The 24,546-nt window shown below is 37.2% G+C and overlaps 1 protein-coding gene across 2 annotated transcripts in view; it reads left to right on the forward strand.

Moving 5' to 3' along the window:
• LOC124166917 (A disintegrin and metalloproteinase with thrombospondin motifs 12-like) overlaps window positions 1–24,546 on the forward strand; it is a 46,217-nt gene that overhangs the window by 6,036 nt on the left and 15,635 nt on the right. For both annotated transcript variants that reach the window (XM_046544632.1, XM_046544631.1), the window contains exons 4-13: window positions 1,597–1,784; window positions 2,190–2,279; window positions 3,344–3,468; window positions 3,906–4,052; window positions 6,285–6,431; window positions 10,991–11,135; window positions 11,648–11,740; window positions 13,123–13,332; window positions 15,456–15,570; window positions 21,804–21,928. In XM_046544632.1, coding sequence (XP_046400588.1) covers window positions 1,597–1,784; window positions 2,190–2,279; window positions 3,344–3,468; window positions 3,906–4,052; window positions 6,285–6,431; window positions 10,991–11,135; window positions 11,648–11,740; window positions 13,123–13,332; window positions 15,456–15,570; window positions 21,804–21,928 — 1,385 coding nt within the window. The remainder of the gene's footprint in view (window positions 1–1,596; window positions 1,785–2,189; window positions 2,280–3,343; window positions 3,469–3,905; window positions 4,053–6,284; window positions 6,432–10,990; window positions 11,136–11,647; window positions 11,741–13,122; window positions 13,333–15,455; window positions 15,571–21,803; window positions 21,929–24,546) is intronic.

The raw sequence follows: 24,546 nt of genomic DNA on the forward strand, positions 1-24,546 counted from the left end.
ATCTATCGTTAAGCACATATGAATGGTGTAGTTAGGAAAAGACCAAGATTACTTGAACCGAATTATTTTTGCAATCACAAAATCCTTTGTTTTCATTATTTGATTTATTCATAACATACTCAGTATAAAGATTTTACAAAAAAAAATAAATAAAGTTGTCAGAAGATAAAAGAGAACTTGATGCTTTTTTGAAAGGGTTATTAGAAAAATTTATTTTAGAGGTCTTTTAGATTTCAGTGTAGTTTCTAGGAACAAATTCACTGATTTGTAGGGATGTACGAGTAGTGCTTTTTGATGTCAAGTCGAGTATCGAGTCCTGTTGAAAACTACTCGCGAGTATCGAGTCGAGTGTGGTATTTCCTGAACTAGGCAATACAGCAATTCATTCTCCAACATATTCTCATTTTTCCTATTCCCTTGTTAAATTTCTATTCTGGATGCTTAGCTTGATCTAAAAGGGAAAAGATAATGAGGAACTTTGATGGTAATTGTGTCAAAATTAGGAGATGAATGAAAACTAATGTGTCTTAAACAGTTCAATAAGCACAATTGAAATGAATTTACCTCGTCAATTTAATTCATGTATGTATTCAAACTGCTCAGAAGAGCCCTCAGATATGTATTATGTGGATTCTTCTTAATCGTTGCTTCTTACTTTGTAGGAGGTAATTTTTGCTTCCTCTGCAGTTTTACTTATGATAATAATCTGTAGGACGTATGAGAAATTTGAAATTTTTTCGATTAAGAGGAAACAACATTGTAATATCTGAGGAGTAGAGTATTATCTGAAGGTCATCCCAGGGAGAGACTGTGGCTTAAATACCAGCAATTTTTGGCATAAACATCAACCTGGAAAGGGGTAAAAGATTACAATTAGTATGAGAAACACTACTTGTTTAATGGGTACCACTGGTTTTCTGTAGCACAACTTCATTACGAAAGGCAACAGAAACTTTCAGAATGAATGGGTTAGGAATTAAAAGAGTACTCCTCCGCTGGGAAGCAAGCAATATACTTGGAATCATGGGTTTAATACATTCAATGCAGAATGATTTTAAGGGAAAGTTATCACAATCAAACTGATTTTTTAATTGAAAACTGGTGTTGAAGAAAAGCTGAACTACACAAAGGCAAAGAGCTGCTATCCAAGAACGATGCTTACCGCATGGTTGCTAGAACCCAACTGAAGGGAAAATATATGGCTAGAAGCATGTTGAAAGGGAAATGGCATTATATGAGCGCTCGTAAAAAGAATACCCATCTGAGAAAAAGGGTATGTCAATTGACATCCTCCTTGCTGATTGTGTTAATATTAGGGAGGCTCTGATCCTGCTTCTGTCAAAGGCTTTTGCTGCATTGTGATGACCCTTTGGTTTGGCATGATCTTTTGGCAAGGTTTCACTTAATTTGAACATCTGAAACCATGGACTCAGATATCCCGAGGTGTTTCATTGCTTGTTAATTTTCCCCCTCTCCATTTCTGAATCTGATTAGAGGATACCTTGCGTAAGTTTCCAGTATTTAGTGAACAATTAAAAGTATCAAATGCTAATTGTCCCATGAAACATTTCACAACTTCTTGAAATTCTTTTTCAGGTGGGGTCAAGGATGCCCTTGCAAATAGGTTGAAGCGGGAAGGGCGGGCGGGCTCTGTCATTTCAAAAAAGTTTGAAGAAGAAAGCAAACCCCTCTTTCTGGAAACACTTGTTGTTTTGGACAAGTCATTTATTGACTATCACAAGAATTTAGATGTTGAGAATTATGCCTTGACAGTATTCAACATGGTAAATTCATATTTAAAAAAAAATCATCTTAAAAAATTACTAAGATGTATAAACTATGGGGGAAGCAGTTGTGGACAGCTAAGAAACAGAATGCATAAATAATTAATTACCCAATTGATTAATTTTTGGATCATTATCTATTTTACTCATTAAAAAATCCTGTCATTTTGAGGTGATAATTTCCAACTTGATGTAGTTTATAAAGTGGAAGAAGCCATAAGTTTATCAATTCCAGTCCTGTCTTTCATTTGGTATGATATCCATGTGACAACCCAATTGGCACAAAATCATGAAGATCTATGCCCTTTGCATCATACTGCATAATACATATTTAAAAAATCGTTTGCATTATGATCACACCATATCCAATCGATCTGCAACTACTTTGATTCAAGTTTCTTTCAGGCTCACACACTTTTTGATGATGCAAGCTTAGGAGTGTCTATGGAATTGGTACTGGTGAGGATGATAAAACTTGAAGCTGACAGTGATGAGGTAAGCAAACATTGCATTCACTACATGTTCTTACAGGATTTGATCTCATCCTAATGTAATCCTCTGAAGTACAATCACACAAGATCACAAGACAGCTACATATTTTCTACTATGTAATTTAAGGTACCAAGGTTGATGTGGTTGAACCCCAATCAGCGGACAATATCCATCTGATATCTAAATAAGATTTATGTATCCAAAAGACGTTGTTATTACACAATGGATATTTTGACAACGTTTCATAAATATCCTATTTGTAACATCCAACCTGAGTTAAAAAAAATAATGTTTCATAAATATCCAAGTTGTAATATATGTGGTGTTAAAAAATTGTTGCTCCAAACATAGCTCCATAGGTAGCATATGTCCTGTATAGAATTGAAGACCGCAAACGTATTGTCTTTATGTATGGGGATTACCGAAAACCTTAATAAGCACACCCGTTATCTACTCGTTAGATGTTATGAAGATATCTTGGAGATGTTGTAATATGGGCCTCCGTGTCCTCTGTTGAAGATTGATGCAATGTTGTTTGGTTGGTCCTATGAATATTTGACAGTTATCAATGCAAAGTTAACTGGATTAACATGGATATTGCACGGATGTCATATGTTAATGCTGACAATGTTGTCTGGATGTTGTTGGGATATTGATTGCTGCTTGGGTTGTTGTCTCATCAAATTGTTTTAACATGTTGCCTACCGGGGTATTTAAATTCCTAGGAATTCTGTGTGAAGGTGTTGAGATTGGAAATATGTGCCTATTAGGGCATAATGCCTTTGGTTTAAACACGGTTAAAAAGCTAATGTTTTGAATATAACTTTACCCAATCAAACGTTATGAGGCATCAATTCAATATGAATAATGAACAACAACTGAAAACGTACTAACGAATACGTATTGTACGCTTTAAAATTGTTTAGGTTGACGCGCCTAAATGACGAGAATTCTCGCCATCCGTAGGCAACGTGTTAAAAAAGTGGAAAATTGTCAATCATTCAATCGTGGATTATGCAATATCTCTTTTTTTTCCTTTCTTCAAAATGTGCTTATGTACTTCGCAGATGAATGCAGGAGTAAGTAAGAGTGCAGAGAAAACTCTGGAAGCATTTTGCACCTGGCAGAATAAAGTAAATCCAATTGATGACTCACACCCTAATCATCATGATCTGGCAGTGCTATTGACAAGGTGAGGTATAGCCAGCCATTGTCGTTTACTCCAGCGTACCATTATACTGCTCTCAAATGGTTTGCCTTTTTGCCATAATCTTTTCACAAAGCAGCACCATGGTTTGAAGAAACAATGGGCTACTTAAGTGAGTGTCTTGAAATCCATTGAATCCCATCATCCCTCTGCACCAAGCCAAGAATAGTCATCACAGTAATTATTAATAAGTGCTCATTGTGCACAATAATCAGCAAGTTCAGTAATTATCAGTGCTCTTGTATGCACCTCGCACTGTAAATGGCAAAGAGACGAATCATCTGCATGAACCCCTTGGCATAATTTATGGTTGCAGTCAAGATAATGAAAATCAGAAAACTCTTCACAGCTTTTAGCTATTACACTTAAACTAAAGCCCAGAAGCATGATCATCAGTTGTTATCAATTTTTTCTCATTGCAGAGTAGATATTTGTGCTGAGGGAGATACATGTGGTGTCTTGGGTTTGTCTAAAATTGGTGGTACCTGTGATCCTCTGAGCCAGTGCAACATTTGTGAAGATAGTGGCTTGAAATTAGGTTATGTCATCACTCATGAAATTGGCCATAGGTAGGTCTTTTGTTTTTAATTCAGATTTATTGTGACTGTGTACAATCAAGTATGAAAGCTGCAGTCAATTCTCAGTCATGCTGTATTGGTGAGATAATTTCTTTGATATCTTCATTTACTGAGTGATTCAACCAGCCAGGGGTGCGGCTAAGAATTAAGGCTAGGGGGGTTTTAGGTGCAACTAATACTTTGGGGTGTGGGGGTATTGCATACCCGCCAGGGTAAGTGGGAGTTGCAGGGGCCCTCCTCCAGAAAATTTTAAGATTAATGGTTCAAAATGACTAGTTTTACAGCTTTATGAGAGATATTTGATTAATCCTAGCACTATTCTATAAGTAATACTAATCCATTAAGTAAAATGGATTAAACTTCAACATTTCTCTGAGCTCTGGGGGGGGGGGGGGGATTTATCCCCCAAAACCCCCCTCTCTGCACCACTGCAACCAGCAACCTTTGCAAAGTTTGTTGTAGGTAGGTGAGGGTAGACAGTTCGGCTTCTGGCATGTTAATTTCACTCATCCAGAGTAAGAGGGAAGGTTCCTTTCCCTGGGCCTCCTCTCATTTTCAGATTTTTTGGGGTGTCTTAAGGCTTTGGGTGAGGTCCTAAGACCCTTTGATCCGAAGCCCAACGCTATACCCAGTGGACCACCACGTGGGAAAAACTATCTTGATCTGTTGCAATGATGATTGATGTGATATCACAACCAATGAAAACTTTTTAGTTAATAGGAAGAAGTTATATTTTTTAAAAGTTAAATTATCAGCTACATTGGCTCAATTGCTGCAACTGTAAAACATTAATTATGAAAACCTGTTCTTACTGTATACAAATTAAAATATTTAATTTGACCAAACTCTGGGAGTGGTAGGGAACGTTATGCTGTCACCTCAGCAAAAAAAGAAATATGGAAAATTATGATTAAAGGTAATGTACTGGTCATTTTAGGTTTCATGGAGTATTTTGTGAAACATCCTGTCTCCCAACGAACTTTCCTCTTCATTTCTCAATAAGGCCTATTCTATCTCATTCTGTCTATAGTAATTCCTATTCTCCTTTTCCGCTTTCTCCTTTTACCCTACATTCTTCCCTCTGACACAGTGTTTAGCCCCCTCCTTGTTTAACAGACTCTGTACCCTCTATGTCACATCTACAAGATTTCAAGCATTGCCCACCATGTCTAGCACTTCACCGTTCATTTTCCTCTCCGTCTACTTCACCTTCTTTAGTATTCCCCTCACTCACAACTTGAATACCTCATCTTTCATTGTTCTCATCCTGGCCTGTCCTCCTTCACCCGTTCAACTTCCCTCCACCATTAACAATAAGTCCTACATATTCCCTTGAATGCTATTCATAAACCCTTTTTCCTTCCTCTGCTTTCCCTGTTTGCCTAACATTCTTTCCTGTAATACAGTTTTCACCATCTCTTCTCTAATTAGCAATCCTAACCTTCTGCCTCCTTAAAAGTTTCCTGGCCAGTATCTCTAGCACATCGTTATTCCTGTTTCTCTCTTTTCATTTCACGTTCTCCATTCTCCTTTACTCCCTCACCTCTACAGCTTGTCTTTTCTCATTCTCTGTTCTCAGTGTCGAAGATTCTGCATTGTAAACCTCAAGATCAAGGTGAGACTTCTCTAGTTTTTCTCCGAACTTTAACATAATCATCCTCTCATCAGATTTTTCCTGTTCATAAATTTTTCTTGAATGCAGTGGCCAAGCGAGGGGGAGGTCCGGAGGGTCTGGACCCCCTACCCCTTACCCCCCCCCCCCCCGCCCCAAAACATTATAAGGCAATTTCTTTCCTTCATGAAAGAAAACAAAATATGTATTGAAAAATTATGAATTTACCAAATGTGACACCTTTGACTAAAGAAGTTTTTTCGATTATGAAAAGTGTTAAAATTAGTTGAAAACCCTCTTCTTAGTACCCTACATTAAAAAAATTTTTCACCCTGCTTTTAGACACCCCTGAATGAAATTCCTGGCTACCCCACTTCCTGAATGTTTATGTTTCAGCACTGTAAAGCATTGCACTCCAAATCTGACTCATCATCAGCTCTTTCATTACACACTTAAATATCCTATCCTTAGCCCTCTCCTGTTCTCCTTTGTAAGTGCAATGCTCTTCTAAATAAATCATCAATGAAATGTGGTATGAATTTTTCATGGTACTACTCCTATAGCATTGAATCCAATGTAATAAAATAAATAGTATTTGGAATGATCCGCAGTCTAGGAATGGACCATGATGATCCTCAATTGTCTGGATGCAACGGCACAATCAGTGCGGACAAGACAACTGTCATGTCGAGTGAAGTGCGCATGACAGTGAGTGAATGGTCTCAATGCAGCCAAGATTACCTGAGGACTTTTCTTGAGTGAGTAACCTCTATCTCAGCTTTTGTTGATTCCCTTGGAGAAGTAAAAGTCATTTGTTTGAGTCTCAGATAGGTAGGTTATCCCTATTAAGTGTATGGGTTTGTATGATTGATCATTGTTACAGAGGCTATTGTGGTCATTGCATTGATTATTCTTTTTCGAGTTAATGCAGCATCAACTCATTTTTGGTGGACAACAGCCTGAAATGGAATGGATTGAATGCACCTGAAACTGTCATCCACCAAAATGAGTCGACGCTGCATTAACTCGAAAAAGAATCATCAATGTAATGACCGAGATAGCCTCCATAAAAATGTAACAATGATCAATCATACACTTGTACAATTAACTCCAAAAACAATCATAATTGTTACATTGCTATAAACCCCTTTGTAAAAGACTGTAATTTTATGTTTTTGGTTGTGTGGAAAATTAATACGTAAATATAAGCTATTGGTTAGCAAAGTATATAAAATGATGTGATAGCATTGAAACCAATTTGATTTTGATGAATTTAGTCAAAAATTATCTTGTACTCATTTTCCCCTGAATTTCAACATTAGTACATATTCTACCTAGTTAAGCCAGGAAAAATTTGATTGATATGGTATTATGATCAGGTGAAGAATCCTTGTTAAGATCAAGAAAGCACTTTGTTGTATTGCTTCACTGTATATTTAAAAAAAACTTGGTGAATATAATATTGGATGACCAGTTTATGCAAAAAAACTGGATATCCAAAAATATTGATGGGAAATTTACAAACTTTGTAATGGAAACCATTTGCATGAAGATATTTGGACATAGAAATAGTTCAACAGTTAGTTCTCCATACCTAAAACAGTCCAAGTAATTATGATCCAAACTCAGATTCTCACCCCTACTCATCTGGAAAATGGCTTAATCTCCACCTGTCATTTGTAAAAACAAGAAAATCTGCAATAAGGCCAAAACGTATGGGGCAGCTACCCCAACAGCACACATTTGGATATACATAATGTATTTATATTGTATTTTCATGGGTCACATACATATGTATTTTTGTTATGTATAACATGTGTAATACATATGTATTATTGGATGTATTTCCTTTGTATTCATACATATGTAAAAGTGGTACGTGTTTACACGATAAATACATTTGTATTTTTGAAATTTGAATACTTATGTAAATGTGGTCAAAAATACAAATGTAAATATCGTGTAACACTTGTTACTTTTACATATGTATGAATACAGAGGAAATAAATATGTAAATGTGGTCAAAAATACACAAAATATACATTATGTATATTTTCTGTAATTTTTGAGAGGTGGATTTTCGTGGCATCTAGTGAAATGTTCAGAAACATTTTTGCAGAAATAATATGTTCACTGCAAACGCCAGATTTCCTCATTTCAATGATCATTCATCCATTCGAATTTATACCCAGGAAGCTTAAAAATAAATCATATACCTACTGATCGATGTGAGCAAGGGTAGTATGGCGACCATATTTATGTTAATTTGTAAATGCACGCGAAATACAGACGTATTACATATGTAAAATTCAGTTTCCATCCGCGAAATATACACATGGAAAATGGTTCACAATACATGAAAAATACAAAAAATAGTTCTTGCACAGCGCAAAAGTAAAAGCGAAGTTTAATTTTTTAAACAATATTTTAAATTAACTGTTTAAACAAAAAAAATAAATTCTCAATTCTGTCGCAATAAGCTAGGGAAGTGAGTGGGAGTGATAATCTCGTTAACAGTTAGCTCGGCATTTCGTTCGAGACTACGAGAACGTCAAGAACGTGCTGTAGAAGGAACTCCGGCTACTGATGTATAGTTAATTTTATATTTGTTTGTATTATTATACGTATTGGAAGAATTGACATAGTGTTTTAATCCTCGATAACCGGTGCGTGTGGATGGTGTGCTCAAACCGAAGCTATGTTTTGCTGGAAATGTGCTTCAATCCCGCACGTTATTGCGATTCGTGCAAGCCAGCTCCAACAGTTTCCTGTCACTGGATAATTAAGGTAAGGTATGATTTATCTTTTATTATATTGTACGCATACATAGACTACATTAATTATGTTATTTGAGTATATTTGGATACAACTATTGGCGCAATGTGTTGACCACATTGCGCCAATAGAGGTAATTATTTTGTTTATGTTTGGCTATTGTTTTCCTTTTTTGTTGAGTTATGTATCGAGGAGACTGGTCTCCATTGAAGTTATATGGTAAAACGGGTAAAACATAGTAATGTCAATCTTGTACGTATAAATTAATAGATTATGCGTCTTATAGTAATTCCGTGCTTCGCGGCTGAAGTTACATTTTTTCTTCTCTTAATTAAGAGCAGAAAAAATTGTTTAAAGGAATGTTTTCGTTCACGTGTAAGTTGTTTTATCGCTGTTTATTACCACAACCTACTGTATTGTAGTTCTTGCATTCCTAGTTATCCTATGCTTTAGTCATAACATCTTTGACCTTAGACTTATCAGCGTAGCCTTGTCACTATTAGATTCCTCGAGGTTCCGAGCGGTTTTGCCCTCTACTTCTAATTATTTAACGAACAAGAAGTATTGGTCGTGTAATATCGGTTCCCTTAAAGCAAAATGTAATATTTCTTTCATCTTGAAATGCAGTCAATCAAGGTGCATGTCGTCATTATTATTAACACAAGATAAATACGTAATTTTCATGCGAAAGTTTGTCATTATATGTAAGAAAAAGGTGCGTACGGGCCAAATTAATTAGGTAATTGTAATTTTCTTTTCATGCTCTTTCGCGCTTACCCAGCAGGCGACGATGTAAACAGCTTGGCCTGGACAAGAGGAGAATGGATTACGGAAAAGACGACGAAGCAAAGCCAGAAGACCAGGTGGAATTGTTAATACCGAGGTAAGCTTTGAGGGAAATTTTTTTTTACCATAATGGAGAGGTTTCTTAAAGTTAAGCCTGAAATTATCGGTTATGTATGAAATTTATTTGTTTGAAAATTTGATATCACAAGTTTATATTTTTTCTGTGTGAGTCATCCGCTACTAAATCATGGTACTAATATATTAGTATCATGTACTAAATAAGCATACCAATGGATTCACGTTTTCCTAGTTAATTTATATTTAAAAGTAGTCATATGATCTTTTCTCATTCTTCTTAAGAGAAAGGCTATTAATTTTGTAAAATGAAAGCATATCCCCAAAATATATGATTTCTCAAAGGACAAGGTCAAATCTGTGCTAGCTGGGACCTCGACATAATTGGTAAATGAAAAAATTTAAAACTTATGTCTGGAATCTAGCAGAGAAGCCAAACTTTCATTTGCATTCAGAATACAGAATTAGTACTAAAATTACAGACTTCACAGAATACTGACTGCCTATATGAATTGAAAAAAATAAAATTGAAAGGCCTGTAGCTCCTATATTCAGATCTTACAAAAAGATATATTTTTGCATGAATTTTAAACTTGACTTCTTCTTTTCTCCTTTCAGGAAGTGGCTAATGGTGCAGAGTTGGTTTCCTGAATTCAGGTTTCTTCTTGTGCAATGGGTTACAACGCTTGTTCCGTGCTAACATTTTTTTCTATTTTCCAACTCAAACCATTGTTTGTACTTGATTTATCTTTGTGCCATTTTTTTAAACTAAGTTTCACCTACTGTTTGCTGGCCCTTAATGCTTGTTAGCAATATTCATGGCCACACTTGTTATTTGTGTGTATTATTTTATTTTTCTCTTTGAATAAATGTTTTATTATCTGTATGTTCTGGTTTCCTTATGTTTATTCATCTGTTTGATCCGTATTGATATTAAGCGGATGTGGGTCAGAAAATCAATATGTATAATTCGTGTACGAGGGCCTGCAGATACACATGTATATTACATGTAAGGATATTCAGATTTCCAATTTGTAATACGCATGTATACATACATCCTGAGGGACTTTTCAGCCACTTTTACGTGAAATATACAGACGTAATACGATTGTATTCCATTGTATACATATGTATAATTCATGTATGGGTATTCAGATTTCCAATTTGTAATACGCACGAATACATACATCCATAGGGACTTTTGAACCACTTCTACGTGAAATATACCGATGTAATACGATCGTATTCCATCTTATACATATGTATTTGGTCACGTATTTTTTGTGTATTATTGATGTTATACAGATGTAATACAAATGCCGTGTTATCTGGGTACCACACACAAAACTTTTACTTCATGTAAATAATTCTTCTACAGACAGGAGACTCATGAGCAATGTCAAGGTTCTTCTCTCCAAATTATATTTTGCTGTAAAAATTAATTTCTATTTGATGATTACTTGTAAACTAGCAACTTAATTTATCCAAACATATGTTTTAAAATGTATCCAGTATTTTAGTTGATTAATTTGTTGTGCACTTTATTTTTGCTACTAGAACAATCTTCTAATGACGTGTGCTACATGCCTTAATCAATGTGCACATTGTTTTTTTATTATATCAATTATAGTATGTATTTTTATTAGTGCCATATTAAATTCACCTGTACATTTCATTACAGCATGGGTTTTGGAGACTGCCTGCAAGATGAGCCTGGGGAACATGAGTTCAATATTGCTGACCTGTTGCCTGGGGTTGTCTATGGTGGAGACTATCAGTGCCATCATATTGTGGACCCAGCAGCCAAGGAGTGCAAGAGTGGACTGGTAATATATTCCACTACCTTATTACATGTGAAAACTTGTTAATATTTTCTGTTTTCCTGGCAGGGTCATTCTTGGCTCAGAGCGAGGGTGTTCTATTGATGATTTCTGCCTCTGAGTCACACAAGTGGAAGTAAAAGATGAATTTCACTGGTTTATTGCTATTGCCATTATAGATGATATTGTAGATCACTCTGGCTGTCACATTCACAATGTAAAAGTAGTGTGTCAATAATCGTATAGAGGAGATGTAAAAAGATAAATTAGTGGCTTTGTCCTCAACAGAAAACAGAAATTAAATGTGAAATAGACAGAACTTAGGTAAGAAGTGAGATCATTAGCAACATACTTCCAGTGTCAAAAAATAAATTGATAGGAATAATAGGAATGCTATATATATTTTGGGTAAAATTGTTGTGGCATGTCCTCTCTCGAGTGACAATTTGATGTCTCCATAAAGTGTTTGTATTGATTGAGTCTTGAATTTTGTTTTTTAATCATGGCTTTCCCTTCAGACTTGTGACAGCTTAAACTGCGAGATGCCTGGGTATGGCTGCATCCACACCAATGTCTTCCCTGCTCCTGGAACAAAGTGTGGAGAGAAAAAGGTGAGCATTCTTTTTTTTTTATATCTTCAATGGTTGGTGAACTAACTTTGGGAAACCTTGAATTCATGGCCAAATACATAAACAGATTGAAACTTTTTTAATTCCACACATTTTTTTATTGGTAAACCCTGAATGATTTCAACGTTCACTTATCATTTTTGAGGGAAATACAGAACAGAGTATCCAATGAACATTTATGTAGAAAGTATTTCCATCAAGAGTGCTAAAAGTGTTTTAAATACCTAATCATGGTTCGCCAAATAAAAAGTTATGAGGAATTCACAAATTTTCCATATATTTATTCAGCCATTAATTCTATTATTTCCCCAGAAATGAATCCAGAAGTATGAAATATATCCTAATAGAAAATATTTCCCTGAAATTTCATGTCCGTGAGTTTAAGTGTGGTTGTTTCACACTTATCATATGGCATTGAAAATTCACTTAAACTCTTTTGCTCCAAATGTTAGCAGTAGCCAGGCATTTTCATTTGCAAAAGACCTAATGTCGGCTCTAGCCAGAGCGGATTTTTAACACAAATGAACTGACGTATCGACTAGTGCCGACATGAAGTGACTGCTGAGGTAGTGTTAGTCAAGGTTTGCCGACATGATTTGGTCTACGAAACGAGTTCAAAATCTGAATTTGAGAGAGAGAGTCTCTGAAGCATGTGAAAATGGCGTGCAACCATGGGTGAGGAGGATAGGGAGGGGAGAGGAGGGGGATGACTTCAGCCGTCTGTTGCGCCGCGTCACCCGAGCCGCATCGCTTAGCGCCACTCTTGGCACCAGGCTGTGCGGGCCGCAAAGCCTATATGGTGAAAGTTATGTAATAACCGATGAAATTTTAATCCTATGGGTCATAACTTACCCTTATTACCCTTATTTTGACAGTTTTTGCAAAATCGTATGACAAATTAAGGGAGTTGGTATTTAGGCGCCTCTCGCTAACTAATTATTTTAAATTTTTCGAAAATTTTTTTTTGCCTATCCTTGTATACCTGAGGGTCATCAAAATCCGGTTGACGATTTTGAAATTTAAAAAAAAATGTTTTTTTTGGGACAGCCTACCCCCACACCTCCCGCTTACCCTGGCAGGTATTCCACACCCTCAGACACCCTAGTGTTTTGTGACTAAAATCCCCCCTAGCCTTAATTCCTAGCTTTTCTCCTGCTTGTATGTTTGTACGTATTGTTTTGGACCCAGTTTTTTTTTTCAATTAAGTATTTGGCAATGAGTATTTATTGCATGATATTGGATTAAAAAGGTCTAAAATCAGTTTTATAGACATTAAAAAAATTATAAAAGGCAGATGTTGTGTTTTTAACCATGAAATTAGAGTGACTGTTACTGTATGCATTATTTGCTTGGGTAATGGCCAGTGGTGTTACCAGAGGAAGTGTTTATCGGTGGGCCAGCGGCCGGGAGCCGTGGACGGAGGATGGGGGCAGTGGCAAGAGTGGAGCGAGTGCTCACGCACTTGTGGCACAGGAGTGACATCTGTGGAGAGGCTCTGCAACAACCCCCACCCCAAGAATGGGGGACGATTTTGCATTGGTGAGAGGAAGCGATACAAAATCTGCAGCCACAAGGTAATTACAAGTGATAAATCCTCCTTTTGATTAGCATATTATTCTGAAGTATCTCCAGTAACATATGATACGTGATAACAACCCCACTGTTGACACACTTACAGTAAATACCCAAGCAAGCACAGACTGCAAAACCTTTCTTTGGTGTACATATACTCTCTTGAGGTAGGGACGGGCATGCCTCCTTTCAAAAGGAGGCCCTCTTTATGCAGTGTGGAGGCGCAAGGGAGGTTCAACTGTATGTAGAGGGAGGCTTTCTCTAAGGATTGTTAGTGCTACCGTCTGTTTACCAAAATGAGTGCAAATTGGTTTGAAGTAACAACTGGAGGTCTGTGAGATTTGCGAGACGCGATATCGTGAAATAATGCAAAATAATACGAAATAACGCGAAATCTGTAAATAAAAACGAAATTTTGCGTCTTTTGCGATTTTAGGTGAATTAGCAAAAATATCATGTCTTATGAGTCATAATCTATTAAAACGTTAGCCATCATTGTTTAACGCTGCCAACATTCATTTGCTCTATCTCATTACGATTCCAAGGTCAATTGGCTTGTTTAGTCTCGCGCATTTTGCATCCGCGTAATATCGCGCACTGTTGTGATTTCTCCACCAGAATTTGCTGTTAAATTTATCACAGCCTCTCTCTTTGATTCCCATGTATTAATCCTGAAATATTTAGAATTAGACGCTTTCTCACATGAAGAATTCCATATTAGATTTGGCCAATGTCGAAATGATTTTTTTTGCATTGAAGCTCAGCTCTTGTTACTTCTCATCCTTCCTCCTAAGCATCCATGTTTCTACAACTTGAAGTGTTACATTCCAAATTACCCACTTCTCTATCATTTTTTTCAAACTCTTACGTAGCACTTTCATCCGCTCTTTCTTATTCATGAGCGCCTTCATTGCAAAGTTATCCTCTTCCTGGTATCCTCACTACTCTGTCAGTTTCCTGGGATAAATTGGAAAAATTGTTAATTTTTCCTTATGCTCTAGTTTTAATTCATCTAATTTTATGTTAAGTCTCATATTCCATGCTCCTGATGCTCCACAAAGCTACTTAAATTGATTATTTTGATTTACCTTTATATCTTTTCCTAACACCATTTGCCTAAAGCATTGAGTGTGTACTGTTATTCTCTACAGATTGATTCCTTATTCATTTTTATTCAGCTAGTTTGTAAAGTGAGCATAAGAGGCATAGTTTTTTTTAACCCTTTCGCGCCGGACCTTGAGGGAAATTCTTCCTCAATACGAGTCTCTTGAAAGCTTTTTTTACTCCCCTGTACGAAGCTTTTTCGCGTCGACTGAAGGCTGTGGTTCCCTCCCTTACCATTTTTGGACCCAACTCAGCGGGGCACTGATCCCTTTCCTTGGCGTCTGTCCCATACCCTAGAAGGATTAAAAGCCCCTTCCTAGCACGAGTCCGCGGTCAACTGGCTAAAATATTAATGCAAAATATATGCAAATATTTGTTGCTCGCATTGATTTTTTTACATTCAAAATGAATTGTGTGTTTTTTTCTGAGCGTGCAGAAATTTTAAACGAAGTTCTAACGTTGATATAGACGGATTTAGTATATTTACAAGTTGATCTATAACTTCGTTGATATAAACGTTAGAATTTTGTTTGAAATTTCGATGTGGTCAGCAAAAAAAGGAGAATTCATTTATAGCATTGGATTTCAAAAGTAAGCAACAAATATTTTTTTGGAAAACACACTGCAAATAACAGTAGTTGACCACGTGGAGAGGATATGAAAGGGTCGACCTGAGCGTCCGAAGAAGGGACTGGGCTCGCGCTAAGGCGGATCTCAAAGGGTGACCGCAACAGTGGGTCTATTGTGTCCGCCACGGTCACTTTTTTTGACCTGTGCCGCACAGGCGCGGCATTCGTTGGTTAGGGAAGGAAAATTCACGCCGCACAGGTGTGGCATTCGTTGTATATGGAAGAAAATCTTCGCCGCACAGGTGTGGCATTCGGCGCGAAAGGGTTAAAGAATATATGGCTTTGGAATCGATTGAGATAATAGGAATCAGGTAAACTTTGGTGTGTTACTAAAATTTAAAAAAATGATTTTCATTTGTGTGACTTAATAAAATATCTTTATTTGCCAACAGCCGTGTGAGCAGAAGGTGCCAACTTTCCGAGATCTTCAGTGTGCCAAGTATAATGACTGGGTGTACCCAGAGGATCTGAAGCGTCACAAGTGGAAGGCTTACCACATGCACAATGGTTAGTTGTTCAAGGAGACATTGAAAAAGTACTCTAGAATCATTGATTCCTTTCATTCAATGGGGAACATGCACAATTTTTATAAAGTACTGGAATAAGAAGGCCTCTACCTCAAATGTACTCGCCGAAAATTTCGCGTTTGAATAATGCTTTTTAGCTGAGTTATGAGTCTTTAAAAATTGATCTTCATCGGCTGCTTGAAAACACGACGTCATCGGAGCGTGACGTCACGGCACGGTGTCCACTGATGACAGACTATGGAAGTGGATAGAAAATCGATTTACGAAGGCTAAAATACAAATCTGGCAAAAATAATTGCTGTTTTAACCACAAAATGCAGACTGAATATTTTTGGTTGCCAAGGCGTTGTTGAAACAAATAAAGGAGATTGTTTGGGGAGATTTGGAATGATTAAATGAAAATAAGTTGGTTGCAGATTGTGATCTACGTTGGACACCCACATCATTTAAAACAATTTTCATTAATCGCATAATTATTTACCTGCCTTATTTTACTCCCGCATCGCGCTAGTGACGAAGCAATCATTTTTTCAGAAAATCAGCCGCCATAAGGAAGTCGACCAAAAGTAAACTGAGGTATTTTGCTTTCTTAAATCCCTATCAGGTCAATTTTTCCTTTTAGGAACTACTACAAAGCTCGAGGAAGATTTTTACTTCGATATCTTGCATTCAAGGCTCAAACACTCTTCTCTCTTAGCGAAGTGAATGGTGTACCGTGCGATGACGTCAGAAGGCGTTTCAGGTCACATGACTTCAAGCGATATTCGAGCATTTTTAATTAGCATTTATTGACGTTTGTGGAGTACTAGGAGAGTTTTGGCTTATATATTTGGACTCGTGAGAAAAGTTTCTATTCAATGAGACTAACTAGCATGATGAACAAATTTCATGCATGTTCCCCATTGTGAAACAGAACTGAAAACTTGTTTATGCCACATCCAGTCAAGATCAAATGGGAGAGGAAGAGAGTAGTGGAAGTGAAGGCAGTGGGGCAAGTAAAAGCAGAGATGAAGGGTGTAGAGATCGTATTAGTACAGATCGTGAAAGTGGTTTTATTTTAGCTAAAGTTCATGTTAAAACCATGTAATTTCAGTGTTATAGAAAATCTTGGTGGTGTTATTATAATGTTACAATTTTTGCTCATTTATAGGCATTTTATTATTTTTGTGAGTGCCTATACTTTTATTAAGCATTTTACATAAAATTGAATACAATTTCGATTGTAAAAAAATTTCTAATAAAACGAAATGAGGGAAATGGTTCAAGTTGTGTTAATATCATAGAGTGAGCAAGAGTCGTCTCGTCTGAAAGTGGTGGTTTTGCGGCACCGTGCCGTGAATGGCAGCTGCCAAAAAGTTGTTTTGTCTGAAAGTGGCTTCAATGTAGCACTGGTTGTATTTCACGCCGAAGATGAAGGCCGGATTGAAATAGGCTCTGTGCCTTCAATGGTGCGATTTGACTCATTTGAAGACATCCATAGAGACCCATGGTTATTTGAAAACACAGCGCCATGCATGCATGGCGGCCGGAAAAAAGTCAGCTCTGAGAGCGGGCTTATGTTTCTGCTCTTCTGCGGCTGACTTTTTGGATGTCTTCATAAGAGTCGACTCGCACCGTTGACGGCTGGGTGCTGTAGATGGCTGCCGTGGTCTCCACGTCACCCATTTCAATCCGACCTGGCACTGCACTGCCTACGGTATGAAATACACACAGTGCTACCTTGAGGTCACTTTCAGATGTGATGACTTTTCGCGGATCACCATTCACGTCACGGCACTGTGAAATTGAGACCGCTTTCAGACGAGAAGACTGCATTTCACCGTGCCGTGCTATGAATGGCGACTGGCAAAAAGTCGTCTCCTCTGAGAGTGGTCTTAAATTTCTTTAAGCACATTCTTGAATCAGGATATCTAATTCTTCATGAGAGAAAGATACTTCTCTCATGAATAATAATCATTCTGGATAATTCCGAGAATTTTAGGATTAATGTATGTGAATTGAAGATAGAGGCTGTGATAAATTTAATGGTGCATTCTGGCGAAGACATCAACAGTGCGTGATGTTACACTGATGCGATATGAGCGAGACAAAAGAATCCAGTTGACCTTTGAATCGTAATGATATAGAGGGAATGAACATCAGCAGCATTAAACAATGAAGACTTAGGCTTTATTAGATTATGACTCATTACATGTGATTTTTTGGTTAGTTAATGTTTTATTTACCAATTTTGCAGTATTCCATGTTATTTCGCGATATCGCGTCTTGCGAATTTCACAGACCTCTACACATGAGCCACGGCCAGGTGCTCACCAATTAGAAAAAAAATTTAATTCACCCTAAAAGAAGATGCAAGCTCATGCCTTTCAGTGTAATGACATCTGATGCATTTGCCATGACTCCCCTGAGTTTCGAAGCCCTTTCCCTTCAGGAATCTACCAGGGGCTGAACATGTCTGTAACTTCATGCATTCAAGGGCAAGAGGAGTGGTATAAAACTGTTTTGGCCTCATAGATGTACAGTCCTGCAGTCACTCATCCTGCTGATGCCTGATAATAATGGAAGTTGGTGTTCACTGTTTGCACATTGCATCATTTCCTAATTTATTGACGGTCTTATGACAGCCTTTGACTCAGAAGGACAGAACAGTGAAATACCTGGAAAGTGGGTTGTAATGTCAAGATGGCAGACTCAGTTATGTCTCTTAAAAAGTTTGCAACTTCAAAAGGTGATAAAGTATTGGGCCGGATGAATAAAAGTTGAGCAAATGCTCATGAGCATAAGCTTGGAGCATGAGCATTTGCTTGGAGCAAAAGGTAAGAGCATAAGCATTTGCTCCATTTGGTATGAATAAGCTCTACCTTATACTCCGGAGCAAATGCTTCAGTTTAAATACCTTTTGCTCAACATTTTGCGCACGGCGCGCTCGCTACCGACCGATTTCCCCTGCTTTGCTACAACTGCCTCGTCTACAAACGGCACTTCAGTATACATTTAACAACTCATTTCTGTTATTTATATTCAACAATAGCCTTTCCGTAATTACACGGGTACGTAATTATGAGTCGGACTCTAGAGTCAACTATATTAGTCCACAGTTATTTGCACATATTTTTGTGGTAACGTGTATATGTTATGGCAGTGATTCTAAATCGATCGAAGATTTAGATGGGTAGAGTAAATTAGCAGATTTTCATGAGTTTTGTGGGTAAATTAGATAATATTAGGAATTTAAAAGAATTAGCTGTTCTTATTTTTTTCGAGCACTTGAGTTATTTTTCTCCTATTGTCGACTTTAATGCTACAACAGGTCATTTCATGCGGTACACACATTGGTCACTCGCACTTATTTACTATTGCTATTAGTGCAACCTTATACATTAGTGCTTGTTTGGAGAAAACTTTGACGTGCGCAATAGAAAATGAATAGGCAAGAGAGTCTGCCACATTCAAATGAAAATAAAACTTGATAATTTGCTCACAAAAAAACTTACTTTTGGCATTGGAGTATTCCTGTTTTTCAGTCGTTTCAATTTTTATATTCTAATATCTGGAGCAGGAAACCGCACTATTCATATTTCATTAAGTAGCATATGTATTTGTAGTTTTCTGAACTGCGTGAAGGGATGGTCGAAGGTTATTTTATTTTATATTTATTACGTACAAATTATTAATTACTGTAGTGAGCATAGTGATTATTACGATGTGTGAAAGATTATGGCGGCCCCATGGTATTTCATGCCCAGCAGATTTTCCATCTTTTCATAGAAAGTAGGGGTAGGAAAAAAAACTCGCACGCACATACTCAACGCACAGACTGCTGGCTTAAGTAAGTATGGCAATACGGGGTGCAATTAACAGCCTTCTCAGGCCACTTTTATTAGTAAAATATTGGTGTTCTTAATTTAAGGAATCCATACTCTTACTGGGCACTATCTATAAAGTAAAATTAATTGCTTTTAATCGTTTTGCGGGCCACTTCGAAATTGCGTCAAGGGACATGCACGGGCCGTGGATTATTAAAGCCTGGTCTAAAAAAAAGGAAGGTTGTATAGGAGAAGATGAAGCCTAGGCTACTGAAGTGTTACGTAGATGCTGCTTAGTGGGCGAAATTGCCGGTTCGGTTATACGAAAGCGTAAATTATTTTACCTTTTTTGGATTATTCCAATGTGTAGAGGAGGACAATTTTGAGATCCACCAATCCCACTGCCATGGTTTATCTAAAATATCCACTGAAGAGTTTTTAAAACGAGGCCTTCGTAATGGAAAATGTACTAGTAAATCAAAATCGGAAGGCGTGTGCGCTAGTTGCATAAATTATGTTCATGCGGTAGAAAACAACGCATACCTATATCTCTAAAATACAGAAGTAAAGAAAATGCTAACAAATACTTAAAGTTTGGGGAACACAAAGACCATTATGGAATTCGTTTCCACTTTTTTCAAACTAAGAAATTCCAGAAAAATTATTTTGAGGACCAACTGCTGAAAGAAATGAACGTCGACAAATGGAATTTTGGCTCGCGCTGTATGCAGCGAAGCTCCATCATAAACCCATCTATCACTAACCAGGCCATTGGCGTCCACAATGCTGAGAGAAATTTTCTATCGAAAGTAGCATCCGACTATAAAATTACGTAAAGCTTTTTACGTATCCATTTATATGAATTTTAGTCCTGACGTTACTAATGTTTGTGGCGCTAAAAAAAACTATTATCTATTTCCGTTATTAGTTTATTTACAGATCTTGTTCCGGTCTATTTTCTGGGAATTATTAAGGAAGGATGGACAGAGGACAGACATTATTTGGGCTCAATAATAATAATAATAATAATATCCTCCATAATGCAGGGTTATCATAAAAGTATGTTGTATTGAAAACCGAATTACTTACAGTTTACCTTATTTAATTTCTGACCTTGCCACCTCAATCATTTTTGCACATAATTAATAAATTTCAATATTTGCGCCCATAGTCACTTGGGAAGAGAGAAACCTGGCGTCGACATTGGCCTACTACTAGCAAAAGGCACCATAGGGACCAAGGCTTAACTTCCTATCTGACGGACGGATTGCTGCACTTGAATTGTCCTCCTCAAGGCTCTCAGGCAGGGATCGGGCAGCCTCTGAAAAATCTCTGCCACCATATCCCTACTATATTCCAAAAAAACACTGGAACCACTTTTAAGATAACCCTGTATTTTGAGCATAGTCCTTAAAAAGGCTGTATGGTGTTTGTCAACTTGTTTCCTATCTCTCTGTTTGTGAAAATCTGGGAATTATCAACATTTCAGAAAGTTTGAATGTGTTTCTCGGACGAAAGAGCACCTTTTGCATTTTCGTAGATTTCCACAGAAATCATAGTTGTTTACGCTTAAAAATCACTGTCTGATCGATAAAAACAGATTTGATGCCATTATATAGCCATACGCAACGAATAATTCCCTTAATCATGAAAAACTTCCTTGATGCATCCAGTCCGGAGGAGATGCATTCATTTCTGAGCATTTGCTCACCCTCTGAAGCAATTGCTCCACTTTATTCATACTAAATGCTTGAAAATTGAGCATTTGCTTATGCTCCGCAATTAAAGTGAGCATTTGCTCACGCGCCGCCGACAGAGCTGAGCAAATGCTTATGCTCACGATTTTTATCCATACAAACTGAAGCAAATGCTCCAAATCCAATGAGCATAAGCATTTGCTCACTTTTATTCATCCGGGCCATTGTTAAGATATAAGAGATGAGATTAAGCATTACTTTTTTGAGCTCACTGAGAGAGTGACATGACAGTATCGTTTTATTTAATTGTTGTGTTGTCTGACAGATTTGTGCATAAACACTTGTTTAATTTTGATCCTAATGAAGAGTACTTTTCTATGCATTAAGCGTTAATATTATTTTATCTTTAAAATAGATTTTTCATGAATATAGGTATTATTATCATTATCATTTCTCATTCGTATTGATTTTTTGGATCCACACGCATGAAAATGATACTAGGTATAGGAAGTATATTCAACTCTTTATTAATCAGCTTGCAGGGAGAATTATCTGTAAATTAAGTGTGGATGTAAATATAAATTTAAATCACTATGTATAATTTTAAATTTACTTTCTCTGTTCTATTGGAATAACAGATTTAAATTAAAAAATGTCTTTGGAAAAGAAGTAAGGCCCAGTTGATAAAATGCTATTATGTACACCTCCAGATAACCCTTGTGCCCTGCATTGCATCAATGAGGACAGAGTATTACTCGAGATGAACCCCAGAGCCGTTGATGGATCTGCATGCTATCGAGGACTCAGGGACATCTGCATTGCTGGAGTGTGCCGGGTAAGTTCCTGTGAATTAGCATATTTCCTGCAAGTAATAGTTGTTGGAGCTGTAAAGCACTAAAGGAGATGACACTAAAGGAGCAATTAATTCCAAGGTCATTTTTATGTCTAAAGGCTATCAATTTCATATCACCAATATAGCTTTTATGTCTAAATCCCTATAAGGTGATATAAAAGTAATATTATTTAAATATTAATTAATGTGGACTAATGAAAATTTTATAATGTTACTGATGATGGAAATATCGTTTCAAAGGAATAACTGCGAGTATTAAAATTTAATGTCACTACTATTGATAAATCGGTAGTATGAATAAAATATCTCATGGTAAAGCAATAATAATAACATATTTATTTGCCCAAAAATCTAGTACATTAATAGTGAACAAGATGTATGGCAAATCAATACATAATATGAGTACATATTTACAAACACAGTTAGTAGGATATCTGTCCACATATTTTCACACAACAGCTAAAATGCATCCATCATTAAAGTATTTATCAACTGAATGATACATCGTGGTTATTAAAAGTCTATTAAAAATCTATTTCAAAAAATTAATGTTATTCACAGTTTTAAGAGCTGGAGACAGTTTGTTGTATAGTTTGATGCTCATTTCTTTAGGCCCCAATTTAGCAACTTTAGTGCTTACAAATCTGCAATGTACATATTATAGTAGCGGCTGGTGATTATATATCCAGGGTGTGCATTAGAGAAGATATACGATGATGACACAGGGCATGAAGTTCAATTTAATTTTGCTAAATGGCACTGAATGCATTGACGGACTAGGGTCCTGAGCGCTGGTAGTGTAGGTGGCTGCTACACTACCCAGTGGCGGCTCGTGAGTCAAATGCTGGGAGGGGCACACTCCACCGGGGGGTCAAAATTTTTGAAAAGTTTGTATACATATTTTAGAGTTTTTAAGGCAATCAAGAGACCATTATGACTCACTAACTCACTAATACACAAAAAAATCACTAACACTAAAACGCTAACAATCAGTAACTCAATTAACTCAACTACAACTAGGCCTATTTACATTAAAACAATTTACATATAACAAGTCAACTGGCCACCAAAACAAGGTATTCTGCAACACTGCAACATCAAGATTATACGGATGCCGGGTGGCGCAGCAATGTCAACTCACCAGATATGTCGCTCTGCACATGCTCAGGCGCCATTCCAAGACTTCCATAAGGCACAAGCTTAGACGCGTCATAGCATCAGCAGACCCCACTGCTACCACTCTTCATATAACTGCATGGTGATGGATTGAGATGTTCTGGCCAGCTGCTACAAATGTGAACTTCTCGCACTGTTTTTGTGTGTTTTTCCTACATTTTTGATGTATACGATTGAAAAAACACTTTGGTTAATTAGATGTATAATTATAATTGAATGGGTATTTAATTTTTTTTCCTTTTTCAAATCTTTGGGAGGGGTGGCATCCGAGAGTCCTTATGGGCAAGCCACCACTGACACTACCTGTGAGTTACTCACCAAATATGTGCATGCGCACTCGCATCGCGTGGAGCCTACTCCAAGCACCCTTTTGAACATGGCATTCCCCCCTGCTTACCTCGTCCCGCCAGAGCACCCACAAGCAATAGGGTAGTTTCCTCCATTAAAGAAAACGAAAGGCATTGATTGCGATTCGTTACCCACCATTAGTGTATTCATAATACACAAATTATTTGGTTTTTGAAATACCGGTTTAGACGAATGGCAAGGGTCCATTTTTATCCTCATTTGAAAAAGGCCAGATTGGCGCCCATGCGATTCCACTCCACGTGACGTCACAGGGACCTAGTTTCTACACGAGAGGATAGGAGTTATACATCGTCTGAGGTTACCAATACATGCATGAGGCACAGAGTTCAGGGAAACATGTCTTAATAATCACCTATTAAAACTGGCTAAGGTCGGAAAGTTTTCTTCGTTTGATAAGGTATTAATAAACCTTTTTTAAGCCAAGCGCTACCAGCCAGCAAGGTACTCAGCTACCCGCTAGCATTCTGCGTCCTATCAGCGGTCAGAGCCTCGATCAAGGTCACTTCACAAGGTGGGAGGGGGAACCAGAAATGCGTCGCACGGACTTTTTCCCATCGTTCATACTTACGCGTCGCGTTTTCGCGAGATTGAAATTTTTCACTTTTCATTTAATCGCGAAAAATAGATATCGTCATTTAAAAATCTAAAAGCGTGAAATACGTTCTCCAGGAGTACTAATCTTTCGATTTAGGCAATAAAAAAATAATAGGAAACCACCCTATTGCATAGGCCAAATATGTGGCCAGCGCGATACCACGGGATCACACAGTAGTAGAGTGGTGAATTCGCAAAGGAGATAGCAGTAGCGTTTGGAGCTTCATATCCCATCTCTGTGTGGACAGGATTTTTATCCCTCTCTTTGCAAAGGAATACATAGTTTTCTTTTATAATTCATTCATCTTTGGGTGTGCAGTTACTAACATGCGTATATGTGCGCACTGCCGCCACTGGTACATATGTATGTCACTTTATGACCTTGTGAGATGATTATATACGGCACTATTCATATTTTTATTTATTTCTCTTACACAATAGTAACTGGCCAAATGTTAGCC

Source organism: Ischnura elegans, chromosome 10, assembly GCF_921293095.1.
Source record: "Ischnura elegans chromosome 10, ioIscEleg1.1, whole genome shotgun sequence".
Classification (NCBI taxonomy): domain Eukaryota; kingdom Metazoa; phylum Arthropoda; class Insecta; order Odonata; family Coenagrionidae; genus Ischnura; species Ischnura elegans.